This window comes from Gorilla gorilla, chromosome 12 (genome assembly GCF_029281585.2).
Source record: "Gorilla gorilla gorilla isolate KB3781 chromosome 12, NHGRI_mGorGor1-v2.1_pri, whole genome shotgun sequence".
NCBI lineage: Eukaryota > Metazoa > Chordata > Mammalia > Primates > Hominidae > Gorilla > Gorilla gorilla.
The window spans coordinates 130,063,541-130,091,442 of NC_073236.2; the positions used below are offsets into that span (position 1 = coordinate 130,063,541).

Here is a 27,902-nt window from a genome sequence, read left to right on the forward strand (position 1 = left end):
CACGCCTAGCTAATTTTTGTATTTTTAGTAGAGATGGGGTTTCTCCATGTTGGCCAGGCTGGTCTCGAACTCCTGACCTCAAGTGATCTGCTCGCCTCAGCCTCCCATAGTCTTGGGATTACAGGTGTGAGCCACTATGCCCGGCCATTGATTACTTTTAATGTAAAAACTAAAAGAAAGCTCTAGGGATCATCATTTACTAAAAAACAAATTAGCAGGCCGGGCACAGTGGTTCACACCTGTAATCCCAGCACTTTGGGAGGCTGAGGCGGGCCGATCACAAGGTCAGGAGTTTGAGACCAGTCTGACCAACATGGTGAAACCCCGTCTCTACTAAAAATACAAAAATTAGCAGGGCGTGGTGGCACATGCTTGTAATCCCAGCTACTCAGGAGGCTGAGGCAGGAGAATCACGTGAACCTGGGAGGTGGAGGTTGCAGTGAGCCGAGATTGCGCCACTGCACTCCAGCCTGGGTGACAGAACTAGATTCCATCTCAAAAACAAAACAAAACAAAAAAAACAAATAAGCAAACAAAACTGTTACACATAGGTAAACAAAACAATCATGATGCTTTAAAAGGAGCTAATATATCTTTTTTTAAAAAGGTTCGATGGTTTTACAGTCATGGTCTTCTGGGACTATTTGAGCTCAGGCTTGTCTGAAAAGGTGGAGAAGAAAACTCCAGAAATTCCTTGTTGCCCAATTAGTCAATGATCCTAACACTTTACACCAAAGTAACTTATTTGATATCCATGTCACTGTGCAGTCCAGCAAGAGATGTGGATACACTGATAAAGGAATGAAGGCCTATATTTTAATCTTAAATATATTCCTTATTTATTTCAAGTTATGGAATTATATCAGAAAGTAAAACACATGTAACAAGGTAAATTTTACTCAGCTTGCTTTAGTCTATGCTTAGAAACTGGACATATCATCTTTGTCTATTTTACTATATGGCTACATGATAACATTTTTCTGCTACAACTTTTCTTTGAAGACGCTGAGCCCACACATATAGATCTTTCTGAAGTAGCCTCCTTCTTTCTGGATCCACTTGAACTTTATGTCCCTTTAAAATAACACACAAAAAACTCACATGGAGACAATGTGCCTTTTAAAAAATTGCGCTAAGATTTCACTTAGTTTGTCTTAGCCATATGATTCAGCAGGTCATTCTTCCTTGCTAGATTCTCCCTCGCTAGACCAAGTTCCCTTTCCTTGGATTATCAGAAGATTAGACTAAATTATTTTTAAGGGGCATAACAGCTCTAAAATTCTAAATGGTTTGGTTCTCATTTTTACCTGATTGTGATGCTTTGCTGACGGGGAAAGGTTTTCGAGTGTGGATGTCAGACTGAGACTCCGCTCCACTTTCAAGAAAAGGAGGACAGCTGACATCACTTAGCAGCTCAGGCTCACTAGCCCAGTCTGAATGACTTAGATTATCTTCTAATACCTGTTTGCAAAACAATAGAAATAAAATTATTGTGTAACAGTTTTAAACAGTTAATTTCTGTGAACTTAAAAAACTCCTATCACAAACACCCTAAAAGAAACCACTCTAGAAAACTGCAACTGCCTGCCAAGTCCCTTTACTTCTGAAACATGCTCCTGACAGCTCCCAGCAGTGCTTCTTGGAGAGGAGTCACAGACAAGGATGGGCGAGGAAACCGGCTGCCAGCCCTGCCATCAGGTCTCCTTCTTCCATGAACATCTCTCTTACAGCGCTAATATCTTCACCACTGAAAACATCGCGCATCAATGACTCCACACATGCTGGCTGGCTTCTTTTTACCAAACCTACCTGGGGAATTTTTGCTTTGTATCTTTGTTAATTCTGGTTCTCCTGCCTGAACTATGCCTTTTCCTGCCTCTCCCTAACTCATTACTTACTCATCATGCCATCTTTCCAACCCACTCTTCAGTGATTTCTCCTTTCCTTGAACTCCTATAGCACATACGATTTGTAACATGTAATCAACAAGGATATACTATCTCATACTACTGTTTAACTGTTCACACATGTACTGTTGAAATGACAGAGTGTCCCTAAAAAGGTCAGCTGGCTGGCTAAAGGCCTCATTAGCTGACATTACCCAGGCAAACCGATCACAGTCAAAAAGCCATGATTTCAACCCTGCAGGCCAAGAAACTTGACCTTATTACAGGAAGATAAGACTGAGACTCCTGGTAAAGAGGCTCACAAGACAATGAAGCAAAAACAAAAAAACAAAAAAACAAAAAAACAAACACCTCAGAGAATGAAATAAGATGCTTGTGTCCTCTGTCAAGCATATCCCCTCCCTATAGGGAAGCCCCGTGAGAAGGAGGCTACACCAGAAAGCTGGCTGATGAGCATGAACACAGAGAAAACTTCCACAGGTTCCCACAGGTTACCACTGCCAGCAACTCTACCACATACTCTGCCTCTGCCTGATTCTTCTGGACGATTCAAACTTCTGTTTAAAGCCAGTTTCTCTATTTGTGCACTTGATCCCACCTCTCTGTACACTCAAAGATATCTGTTCAAAGATTCACATCTACTCTTTCTCTCCATTGCAAATTTTTCTTCTCTCCTGCATCATTCCTATCACTACACAAATACGCTATCATTTATCCCACTTTATTTAAAAATTTTTGTATTATTATACTTTAAGTTTTAGGGTACATGTGCACAACATGCAGGTTTGTTACATATGTATACATGTGCCATGTTGGTGTGCTGCACCCAGTAACTCGTCATTTAGCATTAGGTATATCTCCTAATGCTATCCCTCCCCCCTCCCCCCACCCCACAACAGTCCCCGGTGTGTGATGTTCCCCTTCCTGTGTCCATGTGTTCTCATTGTTCAATTCCCACCTATGAGTGAGAACATGCGATGTTTGGTTTTTTGTCCTTGCGATAGTTTGCTGAGAATGATGGTTTCCAGCTTCACCCATGTCCCTACAAAGGACATGAATTCATCATTTTTTATGGCTGCATAGTATTCCATGGTGTATATGTGCCACATTTTCTTAATCCAATCTGTCATTGTTGGACATTTGGGTTGGTTCCAAGTCTTTACTGTGAATAGTGCAGCAATAAACACACGTGTGCATGTGTCTTTATAGCAGCATGACTTATAATCCTTTGGGTATATACCCAGTAATGGGATGGCTGGGTCAAATGGTATTTCTAGTTCTAGAACCCTGAGGAATCGCCACACTGACTTCCACAATGGGTGAACTAGTTTACAGTCCCACCAACAGTGTAAAAGTGTTCCTATTTCTCCACATCCTCTCCAGCATCTGTTGTTTCCTGACTTTTTAATGATCACCATTCTAACTGGTGTGAGATGGTATCTCATTGTGGTTTTGATTTGCATTTCTCTGATGGCCAGTGATGATGAGCATTTTTTCATGCGTTTTTTGGCTGCATAAATGTCTTCTTTTGAGAGGTGTCTGTTCATAAACTTTGCCCACATTTGATGGGGTTTTTTTTTTTCTTGTAAATTTGTTTGAGTTCATTGTAGATTCTGGATATTAGCCCTTTGTCAGATGAGTAGGTTGCAAAAATTTTCTCCCATTCTGTAGGTTGCCTGTTCACTCTGATGGTAGTTTCTTTTGCTGTGCAGAAGCTCTTTAGTTTAATTAGATCCCATTTGTCAATTTTGGCTTTTGTTGCCATTGCTTTTGGTGTTTTAGACATGAAGTCCTTGCCCATGCCTATGTCCTGAATGGTACTGCCTAGGTTTTCTTCTAGGGTTTTTATGTCTAACATGTAAGTCTTTAATCCATCTTGAATTAATTTTTGTGTAAGGTGTAAGGAAGGGATCCAGTTTCAGCTTTCTACATATGGCTAGCCAGTTTTCCCAGCACCATTTATTAAATAGGGAATCCTTTCCCCATTTCTTGTTTTTGTACGGTTTGTCAAAGATCAGATAGTTGTAGATATGTGGCATTATTTCTGAGGGCTCTGTTCTGTTCCATTGGTCTATATCTCTGTTTTGGTACCAGTACCATGTTGTTTTGGTTACTGTAGCCTTGTAGTATAGTTTGAAGTCAGGTAGCGTGATGCCTCCAGCTTTGTTCTTTTGGCTTAGGATTGACTTGGCAATGAGGGCTCGTTTTTGGTTCCATATGAACTTTAGTTTTTTCCAATTCTGTGAAGAAAGTCATTGGTAGCTTGATGGGGATAGCATTGAATCTATAAATTACCTTGGGCAGTATGGCCATTTTCACGATATTGATTCTTCCTACCCATGAGCATGGAATGTTCTTCCATTTGTTTGTATCCTCTTTTATTTCATTGAGCAGTGGTTTGTAGTTCTCCTTGAAGAGGTCCTTCGCATGCCTTGTAAGTTGGATTCCTAGGTATTTTATTCTCTTTGAAGCAATTGTGAATGGGAGTTCACTCATGATTTGGCTCTCTGTTTGTCTGTTATTGGTGTATAAGAATGCTTGTGATTTTTGCACATTGATTTTGTATCCCGAGACTTTGCTGAAGTTGCTTATCAGCTTAAGGAGATTTTGGGCTGAGACGATGGGGTTTTCTAGACATACAATCATGTCATCTGCGAACAGGGACAATTTGACTTCCTCTTTTCCTAATTGCATGCCCTTTATTTCCTTCTCCTGCCTGATTGCCCTGGCCAGAACTTCCAACACTGTTGAATAGGAGTGGTGAGAGAGGGCATCCCTGTCTTGTGCCAGTTTTCAAAGGGAATGCTTCCAGTTTTTGTCCATTCAGTATGATATTGGCTGTGGGCTTGTCATAGATAGCTCTTATTATTTTGAGATGTGTCCCATCAATACCTAATTTATTGAGAGTTTTTAACATGAAGCGTTGTTGAATTTTGTCAAAGGCCTTTTCTGCATCTATTGAGATAATCACGTGGTTTTTGTCTTTGGTTCTGTTTATATGCTGGATTATGTTTACCGATTTTCGTATGTTGAACCAGCCTTGCATCCCAGGGATGAAGCCCACTTGATCGTGGGGGATAAGCTTTTTGATGTGCTGCTGGATTCGGTTTGCCAGTATTTTATTGAGGATTTTTGCATCAATGTTCATCAAGGATATTGATCTAAAATTCTCTTTTTTTTGTTGTGTCTCTGCCAGGCTTTGGTGTCAGGATGATGCTGGCCTCATAAAATGAGCTAGGGAGGATTCCCTCTTTTTCTATTGATTGGAATAGTTTCAGAAGGAATGGTACCAGCTCCTCCTTATACCTCTGGTAGAATTCGGCTGTGAATCCATTTGGTCCTGGACTTTTTTTGGTTGGTAAGCTATTAATTATTGCCTCAATTTCAGAGCCTGTTATTGGTCTATTCAGAGATTCAACTTCTTCCTGGTTTAGTTTTGGGAAGGTGTATTTGTTGAGGAATTTATCCATTTCTTCTAGATTTTCTAGTTTATTTGTGTAGAGGTGTTTATAGTAGTCTCTGATGGTAGTTTGTATTTCTGTGGGATCAGTGGTGATATACCCTTTATCATTTTTTATTGCATCTATTTGATTCTTTTCTCTTTTCTTCTTTATTAGTCTTGCTAGAGGTCTGTCAGTTTTGTTGATCTTTTCAAAAGACCAGCTCCTGGATTCACTGATTTTTCGAAGCGTTTTTTTGTGTCTCTATCTCCTTCAGTTCTGCTCTGATCTTAGTTAATTTCTTGCCTTCTGCTAGCTTTTGAATGTGTTTGCTCTGGTTTCTCTAGTTCTTTTAATTGTGATGTTAGGGTGTCAATTTTGGATCTTTCCTGCTTTCTCTTGTGGGCATTTAGTGCTATAAATTTCCCTCTACACACTGCTTCGAATGTGTCCCAGAGGTTCTGTTATGTCGTGTCTTTGTTCTCGTTGGTTTCAAAGAACATCTTTATTTCTGCCTTCATTTCGTTATGTACCCAGTAGTCATTCGGGAACAGGTTGTTCAGTTTCCATGTAGTTGAGCGGTTTTGAGTGAGTTTCTTAATCTTGAGTTCTAGTTTGATTGCACTGTGGTCTGAAAGACAGTTTGTTATAATTTTTGTTCTTTTACATTTGCTGAGGAGTGCTTTACTTCCAACTATGTGGTCAATTTTGGAATAGGTGTGGTGTGGTGCTGAAAAGAATGTATATTCTGTTGATTTAGGATGGAGAGTTCTATAGATGTCTATTAGGTCCACTTGGTGCAGAGCTGAGTTCAATTCCTGGATATCCTTGTTAACTTTCTGTCTCATTGATCTGTCTAATGTTGACAGTGGGGTGTTAAAGTCTCCCATTATTATTGTGTGGGAGTCTAAGTCTCTCTGTGGATCACTAAGGACTTGCTTTATGAATCTGGGTGCTCCTGTATTGGGTGCATATATATTTAGGATAGTTAGCTCTTCTTGTGGAATTGATCTCTTTGCCATTATGTAATGGCCTTCTTTGTCTCTTTTGATCTTTGTTGGTTTAAAGTCTGTTTTATCAGAGACTAGGATTGCAACCCCTGTCTTGTTTTGTTTTCCATTTGCTTGGTAGATCTTCCTCCATCCCTTTACTTTGAGCCTATGTGTGTCTCTGCATGTGAGATGGGTTTCCTGAATACAGCACACTGATGGGTCTTGACTCTTTATCCAATTTGCCAGTCTGTGTCTTTTAATTGGAGCATTTAGCCCATTTACATTTAAGGTTAATACTGTTATGTGTGAATCTGATCCTGTCATTATGATGGTAGCTGGTTATTTTGCTCGTTAGTTGATGCAGTTTCTTCCTAGCCTTGATGGTCTTTACAATTTGGCATGTTTTTGCAGTGGCTGGTACCAGTTGTTCCTTTCCATGTTTAGTGCTTCCTTCAGGAGCTCTTTTAGGGCAGGCCTGGTGGTGACAAACTCTCTCAGCATTTGCTCGTCTGTAAAGTATTTTATTTCTCCTTCACTTATGAAGCTTAGTTTGGCTGGATATGAAATTCTAGGTTGAAAATTCTTTTCTTTAAGAATGTTGAATATTGGCCCCCACTCTCTTCTGGCTTGTAGAGTTTGTGCTGAGAGATCAGCTATTAGTCTGATGGGCTTCCCTTTGTGGGTAACCCGACCTTTCTCTCTGGCTGCCCTTAACATGTTTCCCTTCATTTCAACTTTGGTGAATCTGACAATTATGTGTCTTAGAGTTGCTCTTCTCGAGGAGTATCTTTGTGGCATTCTCTGAATTTCCTGAATTTGAATGTTGGCCTGCCTTGCTAGATTGGGGAAGTTCTCCTGGATAACATCCTGCAGAGTGTTTTCCAACTTGGTTCGATTCTCCCTGTCACTTTCAGGTACACCAATAAGACGTAGATTTGGTCTTTTCACATAGTCCCATATTTCTGGGAGGCTTTGTTCGTTTCTTTTTATTCTTTTTTCTCTAAACTTCTCTTCTCGCTTCATTTCATTCATTTCATCTTCCATCATTGATACACTTTCTTCCAGTTGACTGCATCAGCTAGTGAGGATTGTGCATTCCTCACGTAGTTCTTGTGCTGTGGTTTTCAGCTCCATCAGGTCCTTTAAGGACTTCTCTGCATTGGTTATTCTAGTTAGCCAATTGTCTAATTTTTTTTTCAAGGTTTTTAATCTTCTTTGCCATTGGTTTGAACTTCCTCCTTTAGCTCGGACTAGTTTGATCTTCTGAAGCCTTCTTCTCTCGACTCGTCAATGTCATTCTCCTTCCGGCTTTGTTCTGTTGCTGGTGGGAGCTGCGTTCCTTTGGAAGAGGAGAGGCGTTCTGATTTTTAGAGTTAACAGTTTTTCTGCTCTGTTTTTTCTCCATCTCTGTGGTTTTATCTACCTTTGGTCTTTGATGATGGTGACGTACAGATGGGTTTTTGGTGTGGATGTCCTTTCTGTTCATTAGTTTTCCTTCTAACAGTCAGGACCCTCAGCTGCAGGTCTGTTGGAGTTTGCTGGAGGTCCACTCCAGACCCTGTTTGCCTGGTATCAGCAGCAGTGGCTGCAGAACAGCAGATATTGGTGAACCGCAAATGCTGCTGCCTGATCGTTCCTCTGGAAGTTTTGTCTCAGAGGAGTACCTGGCCGTGTGAGGTGTCAGACTGCCCCTACTGGGGGGTGCCTCCCAGTTAGGCTACTCAGGGATCAGGGACCCACTTGAGGAGGCAGTCTGCCCATTCTCAGATCTCAAGCTGCATGCTGGGAGAACCACTACTCTCTTCAAAGCTGTCAGACAGGGACATTTAAGTCTGCAGAGGTTACTGCTGCCTTTTGTTTGTCTGTGCCCTGCTCCCAGAGGTGGAGCCTACAGAGGCAGGCAGGACTCCTTGAGCTGTGGTGGGCTCCACCCAGTTCGAGCTTCCCAGCAGCTTTGTTTACCTACTCAAGCCTCGGCAATGGTGGGCGCCCCTCCCCCAGCCTCGCTGCTGCCTTGCAGTTTGATCTCAGACTGCTGGGCTAGCAATCAGCGAGGCTCCATGGGCATAGGACCCTCCAAGCCAGGTGTGGGATATAATCTCCCGGTGTGCTGTTTGTTAAGCCCGTTCGAAAAACGCAGTATTAGGGTGGGAGCGACCCGATTTTCCAGGTGCCGTCTGTCACCCCTGTCTTTGACTAGGAAAGGGAATTCCCTGACCCCTTGCAGTTCCCGGGTGAGGCAATGCCTCACCCTGCTTCGGCTCATGCACGGTGCGCTGCACCCGCTGTCCTGCACCCACTGTCCGGCACTCCCTAGTGAGATGAACCCGGGACTTCTGCACCCACTGTCCGGCACTCCCCAGTGAGATGAACCCGGTACTTTAGTTGGAAATGCAGAAATCACCCGTCTTCTGCGTTGCTCATGCTGGGAGCTGTAGACTGGAGCTGTTCCTATTTGGCCATCTTGGCTCCACCCCTCTATCCCACTTTTTAAAAGCTCTCCCTTGACCCCAGCAACCATGCAATTTCTTTGTACTTGTTACAGCAAAATGCCTTGAAAAAGTCCAAATTTGTTGTCTCCAATTTCTCTCCTCTCAGTCTACCTTATATTCCATTCCAATCAAGGTTTTGATCCCACTGCTCCACTAACCACTTTGCAGCCCTCTTCCTTCTTGACCTAGTGACAGCATTTATCACAGCTGATCACTGCCCTCTTCTTGAAACACTTTGTTCCCTTGGTTTCCAGAGTGCTCATTCTCTCAGCTGTCCTCTTACTTCACATTGTTCCCAAGAATTTTTTTGCCAGTTCCTCTTTTATCCCAAACATCTTAACTGTAGAATGACCTAGGGCTAAGTTATTGGTCCTCTCTCTGTCTTCATACCTGGTGATGTCATCTGGTCTTACAGTTTTAAATACTAGCTACTATCTTCAAATTTTAAAATGTCCCCCCCCCCCCATACCACATTTTAACATCCTAGAAATCAAGATTTATCTTGCAATCACTGGCATGTCAAAATTGAATTTGTAGCACTCTTTTCTTTCTTAGCAGTACTTAAAATAATGGCGTATCTTACAAACAATAGCATGTTAGATTTCATGATTATAATATAAACTAACAGCTTCAAAATTTATGTCTCCAGCTCAGACCTCTCTCCTGAACTGCAGACTTTTACATCTAACTGCATGCTTGAAATTTCCTCTTGGATGCTGATATGGTTTGGCTCTGTGTCCCCACCCAAATCTCATCTTGAATTGTAATCCCCATGTCTGGAGGGAGGGACCTAGTGGGAGGTGACTGGATCATGGGGGCAGTTTCCCCCATGCTGTTCTTGTGATAGTGAGGGAGTTCTCATGAGATCTGACTGTTTTAAAAGTGGCAGTTCCCCCTGCACACTCTCTCTCTCTTGCTGCCATGGAAGACATGCCTTGCTTCACCTTTGCTTTCCACCATGATTTAAGTTTCCTGAAGCCTTGCAGCCATGCAGAACTCTGAGCCCATTAAACCTCTTTTGTTTATAAACTACCCAGTCTCAGGTAGTATCTTCATAGTAGTGTGGAAACAAACTAATACAGGAAATTGGTACCAGGAGTGGAATACCACCATAAAGATACTGGAAAATGTGGAAGCAACTTTGGAACTGGGTAACAAGCAGGGGTTGGAACAGTTTGCAGGGCTCAGAAGAAGACAGGAAGATGAAAGAACGTTTGGAAATTCCTAGAAACTTGTTGAATGATTGCGATCAAAATGCTGTTAGCGGCCAGGTGCGATGGCTCATGCCTATAATCTCAGCACTTTGAGAGGTGGAGGTGGGCCTGACCTGTGGTCAGGAGTTCAAGACCAGCCTGACCAACACAGTGAAACCCCATCTCTATTAAAAATACAAAAAAGTAGTTGGGCATGGTGGCGTGCATCTATAGTCCCAGCTACTCGGGAGGCTAAGCCACAAAAATCGCTTGAATCCAGGAGGCGGAGGTTGCAATGAGCCAAGATGGTGCCACTGCACTCCAGCCTGGGCAACAAAGCAATACTCTATCTCAAAAAAAAAAAAAAAAAAAAAAATGCTGATAGTGATATGGACAATGAAGTCCAGGCTGAAGTGGTTTCATATGGAGATGAGGAACTTATTGGGAACTGGAGTAAAGGTTACTCTTGCTATGTTTCAGCAAAGAGACTGGTGGCATTTTGCCCCTGCCCTAGAGATCTGTAGAACTTTGAAGTTGAGAAAGATGATTCAGGGTATCTGGCAGAAGAAATTCTAAGCAGCAAAGCATTCAAGAGGTAACCTGGCTGATCCTGAAAGCATTCAGTCATGTGTGTTCACAAAGAGATTATCTGAAACTGGAACTTTTATTTAAAAGGGAAGCACAGCATAAAAGTTTGGAATATTTCCAGCTGGACGACGAGGTAAAAAAGAAAAACCCATTTTCTGGGGAGAAAATTCAAGCCAGCTACAGAAATTTGCATTAGTAATGAGGAGTGAATGTTAATAGTCAAGACAATGGGGAAAATGTCTCCAGGGCATGTCAGAGATCTTCGAGACAGCCCCTCCCATCACAGGCCCAGATGCCTAGGAGGGAAAAATGGTTTTACGGGCCAGGTCCAGGGCTCAGTTACTTTATGCAGCCTCAGGATATGGCGCCCTGCATCCCAGCCACTCTAGCTCCAGCTGTGGCTAAAAGGCACCAAAGTATAGCTCAGGCCATGGATTCAGAGGGTGCAAGCCCCAAGTTTTGGCAGCTTCCATGTGGCGATGGGCCTGTGGGTGCATAGAAGACAAGGGCTGAAGTTTGGGAACCTCTGCCTAGATTACAGAGGATGTATGGAAATGCCTGGATGTCCAGGCAGAAGTCTGATGCAGGGGCAGAGCCCTCATAGGGAACCTCTTCTAGGGCAATGCCCAGGAGAAATGTGGGGTTGGAGCCCCAACACAGATTCCCACTGGAGCACTGCCTAGTGGAGCTGTGAGAAGAGGGCCATCGTCTTGCAGATCCCAGAATGGTAGAGCCACTGACATCTTGCACCATGCACTTGGAAAGCCAGACACTCAACTCTGGCCCAGGAAAGCAGCCTTGGGGGCTGTACCCTGCAGAGTCACAGGAGCAGAGCTGCCCAAGACCTTGTGAAACCACCCCTTGCATCAGCATGCCTGGATGTGAGACATGGAGTCAAAGCTTATTTTGAAGCTTTAAGATTTAGTGACTGCCCTGCTGGGTTTCGGCCTTGTATTGGCCCCTTTGTTTTGGCCAATTTATCCCATGTGGATTGGGAACATTTACCCAACGCCTGTAACCTCATTTCATCTTGGAAGTAACCAACTTGTTTTTGATTTTACAGGTTCATAGGCAGAAAGGACTTGCCTTGTCTCAGATCAGACTTTGGACTTGGACTTTTGAGTTAATGAGTTAATGCTGGAATGAGTTAAGACTTTGGTAGACTGTTGGGAAGGCATGATTGATTTTGCAATGTGAGAAGGACATGAGATTTGGAAGGGGCCAGGGGTGGAATGATATGGTTTGGCTCTGTCCCCATCCAAATCTCTCATCTCAAATTGTAATCCCCACATGTTGCGAGAGGGACCTGGTGAGAGCTGACTGGATCATGGGGGTGGTTTCCCCCATGCTGTTCTCATGATAGCAAGGGAGTTCTCATGCAATATGATGGTTTTAAAAGTGGCAGTTTCCCCCTGCATGTGCTTGCTCACACGCACGCACTCTCTCTGTCTCTCCTGCTGCCATGTAAGACATGCCTTACTTCCCCTCTCCTTCGGCCATGATTACATGTTTTCTAGGGCCTCCCCAACCATGTAAAACTGTGAGTTAATTAAACTTCTTTTGTTTAGAAATTGCCCTGTCTCAGGTAGTATTTTTATAGCAGTGTGAAAATGGACTAATAGATGCTAACAGCTGTCTCAAACTTAACATGTCCAAAATGGAACCCCTGACCTTCCTGGCCCACTTACCCTTCAGCTGATGGCAACTCTTTCCTTCCAGCTGCTTAGGTCAAAATCCTTAGAGTCATCATTGACTCCTATTCCTCTCTTTCTCTCACATCCAATCCATCAGGAAATTCTGTTGGCTCTATCTTCAGACTTTATATAGAATCCTATCACTTATCACCTCCAGTTCTATCACCTGGTACCAGCCACCATCACTTCTCATCTACACCAGTGCTTCTCAAACTTTAGTGTACCATGTATAGGAAGCATCTACGGACTTCTTAAAATGCATATCTGCATTCAACTGGTCTCGGTAAGACCTGAAATTCTGCATTTCTTGCCCTAGATATCCCACGGTTTACTCTCTCACTTTCTTCATCACTTCAGCTCCCACATCAGCAAGGGCCTCCATGACCACCTTTTATTAAACAGCAACCTTCCCCACTGTCCCCCTCTCTATATTTGCTTGTTAATTTGCTTCTTCTGCACATTTTCAGTAATTTACCTCACCCAAGATAATACAGCTCAAAAGCAGGGACCAGGCCTCTTACTGTTCTCAAAACAGTTATCTCCAAAGCACTAAGGAAATATTTAATGGATATACTTGAGAAAACTATGCTTCTAATTAAAAGTAATTGTTTCCATTTCCTTTCAAAATAGAGTATAGCTGTACTCTTGAAGTAGAAATTACCTTACCAATTCATATATCAGCTTAATATTTTACTTATTGCTTATTTATTCACCAAGATTTTAGCGTGATGCTAATATTGCTTTACACGAGAATTTACTCAACTCTAGAAAAACCTTTTTTAAAAAAAAACTTAAGTTAACCCAAAAATATTTAAATGTCAGAGAATCCCAGGTTCTGATGCATATTTTCTATGTGCTAGGCAAACTCCCAGGGCATAAATACAATCAACAAATACCTTAGATATGAAATTTTAAAGATCAAGTTCTTAGTAGTTTAGGTAATTCTTTCCTTTCTTTTTCAAAGTGTTACCTTAGAACCATATAGCATCTTTCAATTTTCTTGGGAAGTATCTCTCTCATGTATCAAGACAGTATAATATTTCATAGTTCTATGATTATAAAATATTATCTTTTCTAGTAAATTCAAGTTATTTCTCTTGAGTTTATTTAAATTCATTATCTCATATTTTAAGACATTCCCCAAACGAACCCCTCAGGTTATTCCCCTGCCTTTTTTTTTCAGGTAGCTTTCTCAGGTTGGCCCCCACAACTGCCCCCCAGGATAACATTTAACCATCACTATCCTGTATGACTTGACTACTCTAAACTTCTCATTCTTAGGATTGGTATCACGTGAGGATACTGAAGGAGCTCAGAGGTTATCTCTTTTGCTCATCTCTGTAACCTACTCTTCACCCAGACCTGGGTTTCTCAGTACTGGGTCTCTCCACTCTGGATGTGAAACCTATGAGAACCCAAGCAAACAAGGAAACACTGGGCCAAATTCCCAAGCCCTTAACAAATGTGTATGAAACAGATTCAGAATCTCTTCTAGCCATATGAAGAGTAACTATAGATGGTCCCTTACTTGTGATGTTTTGACTTTACTACGGTGCAAGCAATATGCACAAAGTCAAAACTATACTTCAAGCACCCATACAACCATACTGTTTTTTACTTTCAGTAAAGTACTCAATAAATTACATGAGATATTCAACCCTTTATTATAAAATAGGTTTTGTATTTGATGACTTTTGCCCAACTGTAGTCTAATGTAAGTGTCCTGAGCATGTTCAAAGTGCGCTAGACTAAGCTATGATGTTCGGTAGGTTGGGTATATTAAATGCATTTTCTTTTTTTTTGAGACAAGTCTCACTCTGTTGCCCAGGCTGGAGTGCAGTGGTATGATCACAGGTCACTGCAGCCTCAACCTCCTAAGCTCAAGCAATCCTCCCACCTCAGCCTCCCAAGTAGCTGGGACTATATAGGGCATGTGTCACCATGCCCAGTACGTATTTTTTAATTTTTTGTAGAGTTGGGATCTCATTATGTTACCCAGGCCGGTCTTGAACTTCTGGGCTCAAGCAATCCTCTTGCCCTAGCCTCTCAAAGTGTTGGGATTACAGGTATGAGTCATTAACACTCAGCCTGCATTTTCGACTTAATGATAGTTTCAGCTTACAATGGGTTTATCAGGATGTGACCCCATGGCAAGGGGCATCTGTACCACACATCAAAAATTATCCAACTGGCTGGGCGCAGTGGCTCACGCCTGTAATCCCAGCACTTTGGGAGGCCGAGGAGGATGGATCATCTGCGGTCAGGAGCTCGAGATCAGCCTGGCTAACATGGTGAAACCACATCTCTACTAAAAATACAAAAATGAACCAGGTGTGGTGGCAGGCGCCTGTAATCCCAGCTACTCAGGAGGCTGAGGCAGAAGAGTTGCTTGAACCAGGAAGGCAGAGGTTGCAGTGAGCCAAGATGGCGCCATTGCACTCCAGCCTGGGCAACAAGAGCGAAACTCCGTCTCAAAAAAAACCAAACAAATGAACAAAAAAAATTATCAAACTTGCTTTTCTTGGAAGTAGAATCATCCTCGACCCTAAGTAAAATGTTACATGGCACATTTATAAAGCAGTTACAAAGAAACTGCTAAAAACAGCTGGTGGATGTGGGAGAATACCCAGATTTTATTTCTCTTCACATAAAGGCTTCTGAGAAGATATGATAACTGAGCTGAATCTTGAAATGCCACATAAAGTAAGTAGGTATTCCAAGCAAACAGAATAAATACATTATTAAATTAAAAATTATTTTAATAGTACAGTGATAGAAACTATCTTCTATCTAGAAAATCAACCACAAATTCCTTTATGTTTCAACTAGTCTGATAAGATTTCAAAATTAATTCCATACTGCAGGAAAAAAGTGAAGAAAAAACTTTATTCTAACGTTTAAATCAGTGACCCCGTCCTCTAGACTGTAACAGAAGCCTCTTAACTGAAAATCCTTTGACAAGCATCATAATCTCAGATACTCAAACTGGTCATGAACCCATCTTCATCTCTACATCTCAACAGCCATGTTTTTTAATCCAACTTTTCAGACTTGTGACTTACCGTAGGTTTCCTTCCAGTGGTATAAACTGGGTTCTTACAATATGCCTGCTTGCTCTTCTGAAGGTAGCGCTTCCAAAAATTATGTAAAACATCGTTCTAAGGTGGAAGGGAAATGAGTGGTGGGTGATTCAGGTTATGACAACAAATGTACAGGCACATCTACACCACAGCTCTCTTGTACTTTAAATATTAACTTACATATAAATTTCCAGTAAATGTTTTATGCGGTATTCACAAGTTGAGAACAAAATCTCTGGGGTCTGTATGTAGCATCTATCAGAATATTGAGTTCCGCAAAATGCACACTGGGGATTAGTATGTTGAACCAGCAGTTCTCAGGCTTAAGTGTGCATCAGAATCACCTGGAGGGCTGGTTAAGTCTTCCATCTAAATGTATTCTTACCTGCCTTTCCTTAAAAAGAATTATAATATCATCATAGTGTCAGGTACATGAGAAATGCTGAAAAAAATCCTTCTTATTTTAGATAGAGAAAGACATTAAAATCACCGAGTTGAGTCCTTTCCTTTTGCATATTAAGTAAATTAAGGATCAGAGTACAAAGCAACTGATACATGACTACACTTTTAGTTAGGGGCAAAGCTGTTACCAGGTTTACTAACCAGTCCCAAGTGATAGTAAAACTAAACAAAAAACTTTTCCGGCTGGGCACGGTGGCTCACTACTGTAATCCCCAGACTTCAAGGCAGGAGAAACTGCTTGAGCCCAGGAGTTCGAAACCAGTCTGGGCAACATGGTGAGACCTCATCTCTACAAAAAATCAAAAAGTTAGCCAGGTATGGTGGCACATGCCTGTAGTCCCAGCTACTTGGGAGGCTGAGGTGGGAGGATTACTCGAGTCTAGGAGGTTGGGGCTGCAGTGAGCCATGGTCAGGTCACTGCACTCCAGTCTGGGCGACAGAGCAAGACCCTGTCTCAAAAAGAAAAAAAAAAAAGCAAACAGACTTTTCCATTTACTCGTCATCTACTAGGTACCAGGCATCCCTTAGCTCCAACACAATATTGTAAGACAGCTATTAGCTTCATTTTACCATTGAAGAAACTGAATAACTTGTCCAAGATTACCCAGCCAGTAAGTAGAAAAACTATCAACAGGATTTGGAGTCAGTTCTGATTCTGGAGCCTGTGTACATGGCATAATGCCACTCAACTGATCAGGTCTAAACAGTTATGCTCATTGGCTAATTTCAGAAAAATTGTTTTCAGAATTAACCCCTAATGAGGTGAGCATAAAGCTACATAGGAACAAACCCTGCTACAGCTATATAGTGTAACTATATAAAACTGTTTCTAAACATTTATACATAGAATGACTATGTAAGCAGAAATCAGATCACAACCCCCCCACTATCAGCTATCACACCTAATGCAATGACTATTATGGGTTAGCCTCTGTTGCTTCATGCTTCTGAATTTTTAATTCTTAACGCCTTTCAGGGTAGGCCCAGCATCCATTTAGGCCATGCACTGAAATCGTGGATGTTCTGTTTGGACTTGCCCCAACCACCAGTTTGAACAGCAAAGGCTCCTCTACAAATCTTTCCTTGGTGACTGCAGCCCATGTTGATCTTTCTCTGTTCTTTTTTTGCCTTTAATATCACTTATGAGGGCCAGGTGCGGTGGCTCATGCCTATAATCCTAGCACTTTGAGAGGCCGAGATGGGCAGATTGCCTGATCTCAGGAGTTTGAGCCTAGGCTGAGCAACATGGTGAAACCCCATCTATACTAAAATATAAAAAATTAGCTGGGTATAGCAGTGTGCGCCTGTAGTCCCAGCTACTCGGGAGGCTGAGACAGGAGAATTGCTTGAACACGGGAGGCGGAGGTTGCAGTGAGCGAAGATCATGCCAGTGCACTCCAGCCTGGGCAACAGAGCGAGACTCCGTCTCTTAAAAAAAAAAAATCACTTAGCATATCACCATATAAATTCATGTCTATTCATTTCACATATGCATAAATCCCTCTCCCCAACTAGGCTGGACCTCTCAACACTTGGTTTCCAATGAAGCATATGAAGCAAGTGAACAACTTGTTGCTAAATAACTGGCTTTTTGAAGCATTCCTTAAATGACTTTTACTAGATGAAGGAATATGAAATTCAAATAATTGCAGAAATACTGTGTTGCTCCAGGAAGGCAGCAAAGTCAAAGAGTGGTCCCCAGACCGGAAGCATGGGTGTCCCATAAGAACTTGTTAGAAATGCACGTTCTTGGGCCCTACTCCAGACATACTAACTCAGAAATTCGGGGATTAAGGTCCAGTGATTGGTGTTTTTTCAAGCACTCCAGGTGATTCTGATGCACACTCAGGTGAACGACTGGTTTAGCATATCACTGTCCAAAGTGCATTCTGTGGAACTCAAGTCCTGATAGACGTTATGTACATACACCAAACGATTTTGTTCTCAAATTGTGAATAACACACAGGACATTCCCTGGAAATTAAACAAGCACATTAACACACAAAAGGTACTAATAAACCCCCAAAGTTACTTGAGTTTTACTTTGTTTAACCTGTTGTTTCCTAAGTATCTGAAGACTAAAACCTTTAAATGTTTCTTTTGGATATATTGCTTATTTACATCCTGTAGAACACACTTCCAGAACTGCTAACCTACTAAAAGGATTAAAGCAAAAACATCAGAAAAATTATTCTTCCAGTAGCCCTAGTGTTACTACTGATTTCTCCTTAGTTCCACTACTGTTCTTTAAACAAAAATATGTAAAGCTAACATCTAGTCACAAATGTACTTACCTTTAACTCTGGGCCTACTCCAAGGTTCTTTAAGGCTTCTGCTTGTTGATAAAGAATGTACTGGAAACCTTCACACACATACCAATCCCAGCCTTTTTCTAAATGACAAATAACATGTTTTAGCATATACATTCCTAATTTACTAACTTTAATGCTACTACAGTTACAATTTGTGTTTTACACATTGCGACTTGAATTTTTCTTTTTTTTCTTAATTAACCCAGAACTTAGCAGCTTAGCAACTTGAATTTTTTTGTACCATTCAAGAGGGCTTCCATTCTTATATTCTCTTGTTTCCAACCTGGCAATGTGTACACAAATGCTGAAACTAAATATTTTGTATAATTTCCGATTTCAAATGTTTTCCATTATCTGTATTTTTCTGAAACATTAACCTAAGAGGCAGAAAAATCAATAGTCACCATGTTAAAAAAAAGTGAAACGAGTTTTAAAAATGTCTATTTTCCCGAATGATGCCTGGCAGAATCCTAAATGATGAACGATGCCCAGCAGAATCCTAAATGAAAGGACTAAGTCACTGCTTCCACCACTTTTCTGTTCCAACTCACAAGGGAACGGCGAACTGTTAGTGAATGAGTGAACGAATGTCACGATCTCATGATACCGGAGTATAGAAAAGGGCAGTAAGAACATTCAAAGAAAATAAACTGCTCAATGGCATTCTGCTTTTCCTGAAATGGTTCTAGGTTATAGGGAGAAAATGAAAGCAAGGTACTAATACTGATCTCAGCCTAGGTGCCAAGTGTGTGCCAGGTATCTTACGTGGGTTATTTTCTGGAATACTCAAAACTACCCTAAGAGATTGTGAAGAAATCTGCCACCACAATAGACAGAGTTACATGTTTAATGACAACTACGAGCTGAAAGAAAAGTCTGTGAAGACCCTTATGTTTTGCCCCTCACTGCTGGGACAAATACTGTAACTCTTCCAAAAGCTTGTTATCAGTACTTTTTACACAGAGCTTCTGAGGTGTGTTACTGACTTCAAGATCTCTTCTCTGCAGAATGCCAGAGGACTTCAACTCTTCTCCCTTACCTGAATGTCACAAAGTCTCCCCACCTCTGCTAACTAACCCAATTCCTTCCCAGAAAGGGTCTCGAATTGTCTCAAAAGCCAATAATTTTGATGGGTCCATAAGTCGAGGAAGTTTAAACTCTTCAAGCTATATGCATATACTCCCTCTTCCTGCATACTGTTCTTAGAAACTGATAAAGTTGTATTTTAAATTTTGAGTCTGTGTTCCTATTTTCCATAATGGATGGCATTTTATTCTCATTTTACAAATGAAGAAATTAAGGGTGATGAGGTTGACTATAAGATACTTAACACCTAATATAAAGCACCTGAAGTTCCTTAAGAAATGCACGTTTAAACTACACATTTTAACTATTTAAGTAGGTCAAGGCAAAATTAATCAGGTTTTACTCCAATAAAAGTTAAAAGTTAATCAGGTTTTAGCCTAATAAAAAGTCACTACTAAAGGCTAAGCAGAAACATGAGACAGCACCTAGGCAGTCACTGTTAGCATCTAAGAATGTCGGTGTATTTCACATATTTCATAAACACACACACACACACATATATATATATATATATATTTTTAATGTGTGTGTATCCTTAAAGCTATCTCATGTAGAAGAGTCCCCATTATCATCAGCCTGGTTTCAAACTTGGGGATTTGGTCCTAGCTACCTAGTCACAAAAATAAAAACCATCAGTTAGGCTTTACCTAAGATCCTTCTCAACAATGGTTAATTATATGTACTCACTGGATTAATGAAATACTTTGCCTTTCAAAGCACACTCATGTTGAGGTCATTTTAAGGGAAAATAATTTTCCCAATTTTAAAAAGGTGTGTTCAAAATTCAACACAAGAAATGGATTTCTAGAAGTTGAATATCATATTGAACTCACCTAACCTAACAATTCCACGGTTGAATTATTTCAGAAAATAAGCATTTTTTCTATAAAAGCACAGGAAATAATATTCACCCACAATGAGTAACAGACATAGGATAGAAGAACGTATGCCAGTAGATAAAATCTGGCATTTTCTCTAGAACCTACTTAAAATTCCATTCCATGTCCTGACATCATGAAGGTGAAAGATGTGAATAAAGAATGTTAAGTACATGTGAAGAAAGAACTTACCAGTATTGTTTTTTTTTTTAAGCCCCCGGTTGAGGGCTTTTATTTGGGTATTAGGAATAAGATCAGTGTTTGTAACTTCCTGATATCTCTGCAGGAAAGAGAAAAAGACCATTAAAAAAGATCGTTTTACATCCCCCTAAGCATTTTTCCAGGTATTTTCTAGAAAGTATAATAAACCAAATTGTGAGTGCCAGGACCAAGGATGGTAAAATCTTGGGAAAATTATAAACATTTAACATTCTAGTTAATGTTGATGCTCTTTTTTCATTCAAAATTTCTCAGTAACTAAAACAGTGCCTGGAATACAGTAACCATAAAGTGTTTGTTAAATGAATAACTTTTATTTTAAATCACTTTTTAACTTTTACAAACCAAGCCAAACTAAAAGTTACACCTACTCACTTTTTTCTCCACACAAAATACACTTTGGTATGAAAACAGTTATATGTATTTTTTGTAACTGGTAATGCGTAAACTACAGACAGATTAGTTTTGGCCTACTTTTCCATGTCTTTGAATAATACTCTAAAACTGCTTTCATTTCTGAAATTATAAAAGTACGTATTACATTTTATTTTTAATCAAACTTAGAGAACTTTAGAATGACTAAAATGGTTAGTATAATTCATATCAGAGTCTTCAATCTTAACTGCTCTCAAGGGCAAATATCAAAGATTCTGGCTCTCCTACAACTAAAAATAAAGTGTTGAGTCTTTTTTTTTAAATGGGGCCACACTTTATTCCATATAGTAGAATAAATGTTCCCATTATTGAGTCTTTTTCTTTTTTTTTTGAGAGGGAGTTTCGCTCTCGTCGCCCAGGCTGGAGTGCAATGGTGCGATCTCTGCTCACTTCAACCTTTGCCTCCCGGGTTCAAGCAATTCTCCAGCCTCAGCCTCCTGAGCAGCTGGGATTAAAGGCATGTGCCATCACGCCTGGCTAATTTTGTATTTTTAGTAGAGACGGGGTTTCTCCATGTTGGTCAGGCTGGTCTCAAACTCCCAACCTCAGGTGATCCGCCCACCTCGGTCTCCCAAAGTGCTGGGATTACAGACATGAGCCACCGTGCCCAGCCCCCATTATTGAGTCTTAATGCCAGAAGAAAGGTGAGGATTTTTAACCAACAGAGGACATTACTGTTTTTCTAAATTTAGAGATTTGGAATGAAATTTATCTTTAACCCTCCATAAGAATAAAAGAAATGTCTCTACCAACAGGATTTTTGGAACGTAGTCTCTCTAATCACAGAAACCATATTCAAAGCAATTTTGATATACTGGGTTGGCCACACTGAAAACATAAGACACGTCAAAATAAATACAAAAGCCATTATCTAGCAAAGACAGTAAAACTTGCAAAGGGTAGCCAGGAAAAAAAGACTTAAAATCTGTACTAGACAAAACGTGAAAGAGCAAAAAACCTGAAAAAGTGAAACATCCAAAACTAGAGCTATAATTAATTAAATTACCAAATGGCCATTATGGAATATTTACAGTCTATAAAAAATGTCTGCAAATGTTTAGATAAAAGTATTTTTCCAAGTTGTTACGGCAGAAGATTGAACAGTACTCACACATCCCTTTCTCCATTTCACACACAGGAAAAAAGAGACAAATGTAGAGATTGCTGGTGATTTTAGCTTTCATCTTCACAATTTCCAAATTTTCTATAGTAAACATGCATTGCTCTTATGATCATAAAAATCTCTTACATTCACACAAGTCTAGCCTACACCCTTTTAAATATCCGTGAAACTCTTGCAAAAATATCTATTGTCTAAATTGAACAGATTTATGACCTTACATTTTTTTTCCTGGATAAAATATACTAGGATAACATTTTGGTTCCTTTATCAATCTGGAAGGGCTTTCCCAGATTGCAGAGCATGTCTGCAGCTTGAGAGTTAGACGCCGAGGAAGAGGGGGCAATAAAAGGGGCAGAAAAATACGGCAAGTTGCACCATGACTTCCATTCTTCACAGCTGTAACTGTCTCACCTGCCATTCCCCACCCACTGTATTTCAACATCACCATCGCCACACTGCTCAGCTCCAGGGAGCCCCAACCACATTATATTCTCACAGTCCATGTGAAGAACATGCCTGGATCGCCATAAAGCCACGAATAACTACTGAAGTTGTGCAACACGTAACTTTTTTTTCCTTTAAGCCTGTCGTCTGAAAGGAAGGCACTGAGCTAGGTTCTTGGTCTTTATAAAGATGTTGTCCACCTTCATGAACTCGACATTCTTGACAAATTACTCCACAGGAGCTGACAGTCTTTCAAATGTGGAGCTAGGGAGAAGTATTAGGATCTTTCAAACTAAAAAATGACTACAGCAGATTTGATCAACCAGAATCAAACGGAAACAGTATCAAAATCAAAAATAGAAAAGCAATTAGTTAATGTAGTTCAATTCCTATAAAAATAGTATGCTGACTTCATCTACTAATGGCAAATACGCCATTAGACATAATCTTTCTTCACTGGGTTTATACCTGCACTATAGTACAAAAGCAACAGTGAGTAAAACTGCTAGCTCCTTACTACACAATGAGGGTGAGGACCAAACTGCACATCTGTCAGGTGCACAATCTGACACACACAGACACACACACAAAATATATCCCCATGAAACCATCACTATAATCAAGATAATAAATATCTCCATCACCCCAACAATTTCATCAAGTGAGCACATATCTTTTTAATATTCTGTGTGACTAAACAGGAAGCAGAGATAAGCATTCCAGCTGCAGACTCAAGAACACTGCCTCAAGGAAAAGCACTTGTGTGACACACCTGCAAGCTCAATTCACCAGTTTTGTCAAGGGAAAATTTTTTTCCTTTTACTGGTTTAATATATTTTGTCCAGGTTTTTCATTGTTTAGGGGACAAAGGTAAGTCTGGTCTCTGTTAGTCCATCTTAGCCAGAAGCAGAAGTCTACACAGTTACTTTTAATGTCCCAAATTTGCCTTTCTTAAGCCTGTATGGTGAAGATAACATTTGTTCCTTCCTGGATCTGTAGACTTTGAGGAAATCCTTTTCCACTGAGGAGAGTCCTGGCACATTTAGCCTGTCCAGCAGCAGACTCTCTACACCCTTGATCATTTTGGTGACGCTGGCCCGAAGGTGTGTTCACCACAATAGGACCTAGCACTCACAATGTGAAGGTAGCCTCGTTTACCAAGGTTACACAGGACAATATGACAATCTCTACTTTAAGAGGCAGGTGTGATGGGTAAAATGAACACTTAAGTCAGAAGACTCACATTCAAGTCCTGGTACTTGGGTAACTTTGGCAAACTCACTCAACTTCTGAGCCCTATTAATAGGCTCTCACAGTTTGAGATGAGGAGGAAACGAGATAATGGATCCAAAAACTTTGTAATCTGTAAGGTACTATATACAAAGATAAAAGGATAACAAAGAATAATTCCAATATTCCCAACAGTCCTTAAACTTTCTTTCTCTTTTTTAGACAGAGTCTTGCTCTGCTGCCCAGGCTGGAGTACAGTGGCGTGATCTCATCTCACTGCAACCTCTGCCTCCTGGGTCCAAGCGATTCTCCTGCCTCAGCCTCCCGAGTAGCTGGGACTACAGGCGCATGCTACCATGCCTGGCTAATTGTTGTATTTTTAGTAGAGACAGAGTTTCCCATTGTTGGCCAGGCTGGTCTCAAACTCCCGACCTCAGGTGATCCACCTGCCTCAGCCTCCCAAAGTGCTGGGATTACAGGCGTAAGCCACTGTGCCCGGCCCAGTCCTCAAGTTTTCTAACATTCCATCTTCCAAACCTCTAAGCCACCATGACACATTTAAAAAAATGTAAATAAGTACTAACTGATAAAAAGAAATGCATCATCTTCTAAGTACAATTTTAATTATTTCCCTCAACCACATACTCTGAATAAGAAATCATTTATAAATGTGGCCCAACATAACTTCAAAAACTCATCCTCAATCTAATTCACAAATCCCTTAACCTATGTGTAAGTACCTAAGACGACATGCATCCTTGGAATGTTGGCATTGCATGAGTGACAAAAATCAACCCAATTCTTTGGGACTTAGACTACATATCAGGCTGAAATGGCAATTTTTAAAACATAAGCAAATTCATAAATGATATTTGTTACTTACCTCTGTAACATTGTGGCAAAAAGTGCAATAATATTTGCCTTCATCAGTAAGACCCCATGAGACAGCAGCACACTGAGTACAGCGTTCTTTAAACTCTTCCTATGGGAGAAGAGGACAGAAAAGGTGTTCCCATCAAGCCACATTCAATACATCGTACCTAAACCTTGCAGTTCTATTTAATGGGTTCCTGGCAACTTTATAAATAAAAAATCATAGACAATAAAAAATATGTCAGAGAGATTATCCGCAAACAAGGAGAGGCGCGGTACGAAACCGAATTAAACTACTGGAGAAAATTTATTGAAATATGCAGTGTGACAGGAAAAAAAAAGGAAAGGAGGTAGTAGGGGTAAACTGGAACCAAAGATGAGTAAACAAAGCTCCTTGAAAATACTGTGAGAAGATGACAAACAAGTATAGAGAAGACTTTTAAAAAATGCAAATACCATTTGGAACTCCTCCAGGACACTAAAAGCGCATACCACAGAGGAACTAGATTTGTACTGGTTTCAAGTTTCGATTTATTCACTCGGCAGCATAAGGGGTATCAACTATGTGTGTACCAGGCTTTTTACTAGGTGCTGGGGATTCAATGGTGAGCAAAACAGACCAGACATGGTCCCTAGTCTGGGTATACGCTAGCTAATGGTGAGTTACAATTATTCATTTCATCAGCCTAGCATTTACAGAAGTTAGCCAACCATCATCAGTAAACATCTTTTAAGCCTCTACTATAAGACCGTACTGCTCCTGTATATACAGGCCTAATTCCCTGATCCCCAACTCTTTGGAGTTTGACTTGTTGTTAGCATTGATCTAATTACCGAGTATCATTTAATACCATCAAAGTGTGTGCCATTTGGCCGAGTGCGGGGGCTCACCCCTATAATCCCAGCACTTTGCGAGGCTGAGGCAGGAAGATCGCCTGAGCCCAGGAGTTCAATACCAGTCTGGACAACATAGCGAGACCCCTGCCCCCACAAAAAATTAAAAAAAAAAATGAGCCTCATTGGAAGGTTGAGGCGGAAGGATCTCTCGAGCCCAGGAGGTCGAGGCTGCAGTGAGCCGTGATCGTGCCACTGCACTCCAGCCTGGGGGACAAAGTGAGATCTTGTCTCAAAAATAAAAAACAAAAATGTGCCATTTTACGTAGTACCTAAAACAAAACAAAATGCATGCCAAATTAATTTTGCCAACTTGTTAAAGTGTTCAGTGACCCCGTACTAACACTACGATGAATGATAGCTGGACAATTTGGGGAGTTCCCAAACCCGAATTTAGAATCCCTGCTGGAGACAGTGGCAAGGATTCCCGGAGAGACCGACAGGGGTTACCCGGCGGCATCTCAGGTTCCAACCCCTGCCCCTCCCTCACCCACCCCAGCATTAAAGGGAACTTGTGGGTGGTCCAGTCTCGAGGATGAGCCCTGTGGGTGGCCACCCCACAAAACCCACAACTTCATCCTTAAACACACCCATAACGACAAACACCACACCCTCCCTCGCCCACAGCCTCGCCGAGCCAGAAACTCCAGCCTCTTTACCAAAGCCGCGCGCGCATGCGGCCGGCCAGCCCCAGCCCTTACCCCGCCCTGCAGCCCTCCGCCCCGCCTTCCTCCAGCCGGTGGCGTGGCCGCCCCAACCCGCGGCGTCCTCCGCCGCTCCTCGTCAGCTTCTCTCTCCTCCGGCCCCGGCGATCGGGGCCCGCCAGGCGCACCGCCTCCTTACCGCCTCCTCGAGGTCCATCGCGGCGCCGCGGGAGCTTCCACAGCCGGACCCGTTACCCGGGTAGCGGGCGCAGCTTCCGGGAAAGGCTGGAGAAGCCTTCCGGCCGGAAACGCGAGATCCGAGCCTAGGATTCCGTGCGCCTGCGCGGCAGGGAAACCGCGCGCTCGGGGGCGAGGCTCCGCAAAGCCCGCAGACCCCTCGCGGACTACCTAACTTTCCTACTCTTGAGAACCAAAATCAACCAATAAGAAAGTGGGCGACGCCTACTGCTGAGTGGTTTGATCAAGCTCCGTTCCGACGATCATTCATTCCAAGACAGACTTGCTTCTCCGGCGGCAGGGGGGCCGGACAAGGCCGTGCTCGCGAGCGCGGGCTCTGTCCTCTGTGGGTTCCGCCCTCCGTGGGTTCTGCCCGCCGAGTCTCGCCCCTTGCTGGCTTTTTTAAGGGGAAGCCTCGGGGCTTGGAGGAAAGCTCACGGGCTGTGAGTTAGACCTAGGTTTCTAATCACGGCTCTCCTGCTTACTTGTGCTTCAGTTTACTCCTCTGTAAGAATTAGATGTTATCTGTGAGCCCCTTATAATTGAGTCTCCACCGGGCGTGCTGGTTCACGCCTGTAATCCTGGGGAGGCTGAGTCGGGAGGATTGCTTGAGGCCAGGAGTTGGAGACCAGCCGGGGCAACAAAGCGAGACCCCTTCTCTGCATAAGTAAATAACTGAATAAATAAATGCATGAGTGAATATAATTGAGTCTCAGTAAGTGCTCAATAAATTTAGCTCTTATTGTTTCTTCATCTAACACATTCATTCCTTGTTTTATTTATTAAACAGGAACTGGTTTGTGTCCTGGGGATTCAGCAGTGAACAAAGTAAACAGAAGTCCTTGCCTTCATGGAGATTGTATTCTGATGGGGAGAGACAAAAATAAATAAGGAAAATATGTGGTATGTTAAATGGTGGTGAGTTCTAAGGAGAAAAATAAAGAGGAGAGCAGAATGGGAACAACAAGGTGGTTTCAGTCTGAAATGGGATGTTCAAGAAAGATCTCATTGAGAAGAGGATTTTTGATATAATCGTACATCTCAAGAAGTTAGAAAGAAGATTAAACTGAAAAATAATGGGATGAAGGAAATGTTTAAAAAAGAGAAATTAATAAAAGAGAAAGCAAGCTTCGAAAGAGAGGCTCCACAAAGCCTTGTTGTGGTGGCTGGTGCCTGTAATCCCATCACTTTGGGAGGCGAAGGCGGGCAGATTGCTGGAGGGCCGGAGTTGGAGACCAGCCTGCCCAACATATTGAGTCCTCATCTCTATAGGCTGGAGTACAATGGTGCAATCTCAGCTCACTGCAACCTCCACCTCCCAGGTTCAAGCAGTTCTCCTGCCTCAGCCTCCCAAGCAGCTGGGATTATAGGGACGCGCCACGACGCCCGGCTAATTTTTGTATTTTTAGTAGAGACGGGGTTTCACCAGGTTGGCTGGGCTGATCTCGAACTCCTGACCTCAAGTGATCTGCCCGCCTCGGCTTTCCAAAGTGCTAGGATTACAGGCGTGAGCCACCACGCCCAGCCTAAGAGATATTTTTTAAGAAGAGAGTCTCAACAAACTAACATTAGCTCTTTGAAAATACTAATACATTCGATAAACTCTGGAAAGATTGATCAAAAAGAAAAGAGCCCAGCTTGGTGATGCACACCTACAGTCCTAGCTACTTGGGAGGATG

General features: G+C 41.8%; 1 protein-coding gene across 2 annotated transcripts in view; it reads right to left on the reverse strand.

The window, feature by feature from the left end:
- TAF1B (TATA-box binding protein associated factor, RNA polymerase I subunit B) overlaps positions 1-26,739 on the reverse strand; it is a 92,986-nt gene extending 66,247 nt beyond the window's left edge. Inside the window, exons 1-6 of one of the 2 annotated variants that reach the window (XM_019021467.3) lie at positions 26,186-26,739; positions 24,459-24,557; positions 20,317-20,404; positions 18,143-18,240; positions 15,369-15,464; positions 1,308-1,461 (exon numbers count right to left, since the gene is read on the reverse strand). In XM_019021467.3, coding sequence (XP_018877012.1) covers positions 1,308-1,461; positions 15,369-15,464; positions 18,143-18,240; positions 20,317-20,404; positions 24,459-24,557; positions 26,186-26,203 — 553 coding nt within the window. In that variant the 5' untranslated portion in view covers positions 26,204-26,739. Of the gene's footprint in view, positions 1-1,307; positions 1,462-15,368; positions 15,465-18,142; positions 18,241-20,316; positions 20,405-23,588; positions 23,719-24,458; positions 24,558-26,185 lie in introns of those variants that run through there. The other variant, XM_063696067.1, reaches the window with a different exon arrangement.
- Between the last annotated feature and the right edge of the window lie 1,163 nt (positions 26,740-27,902).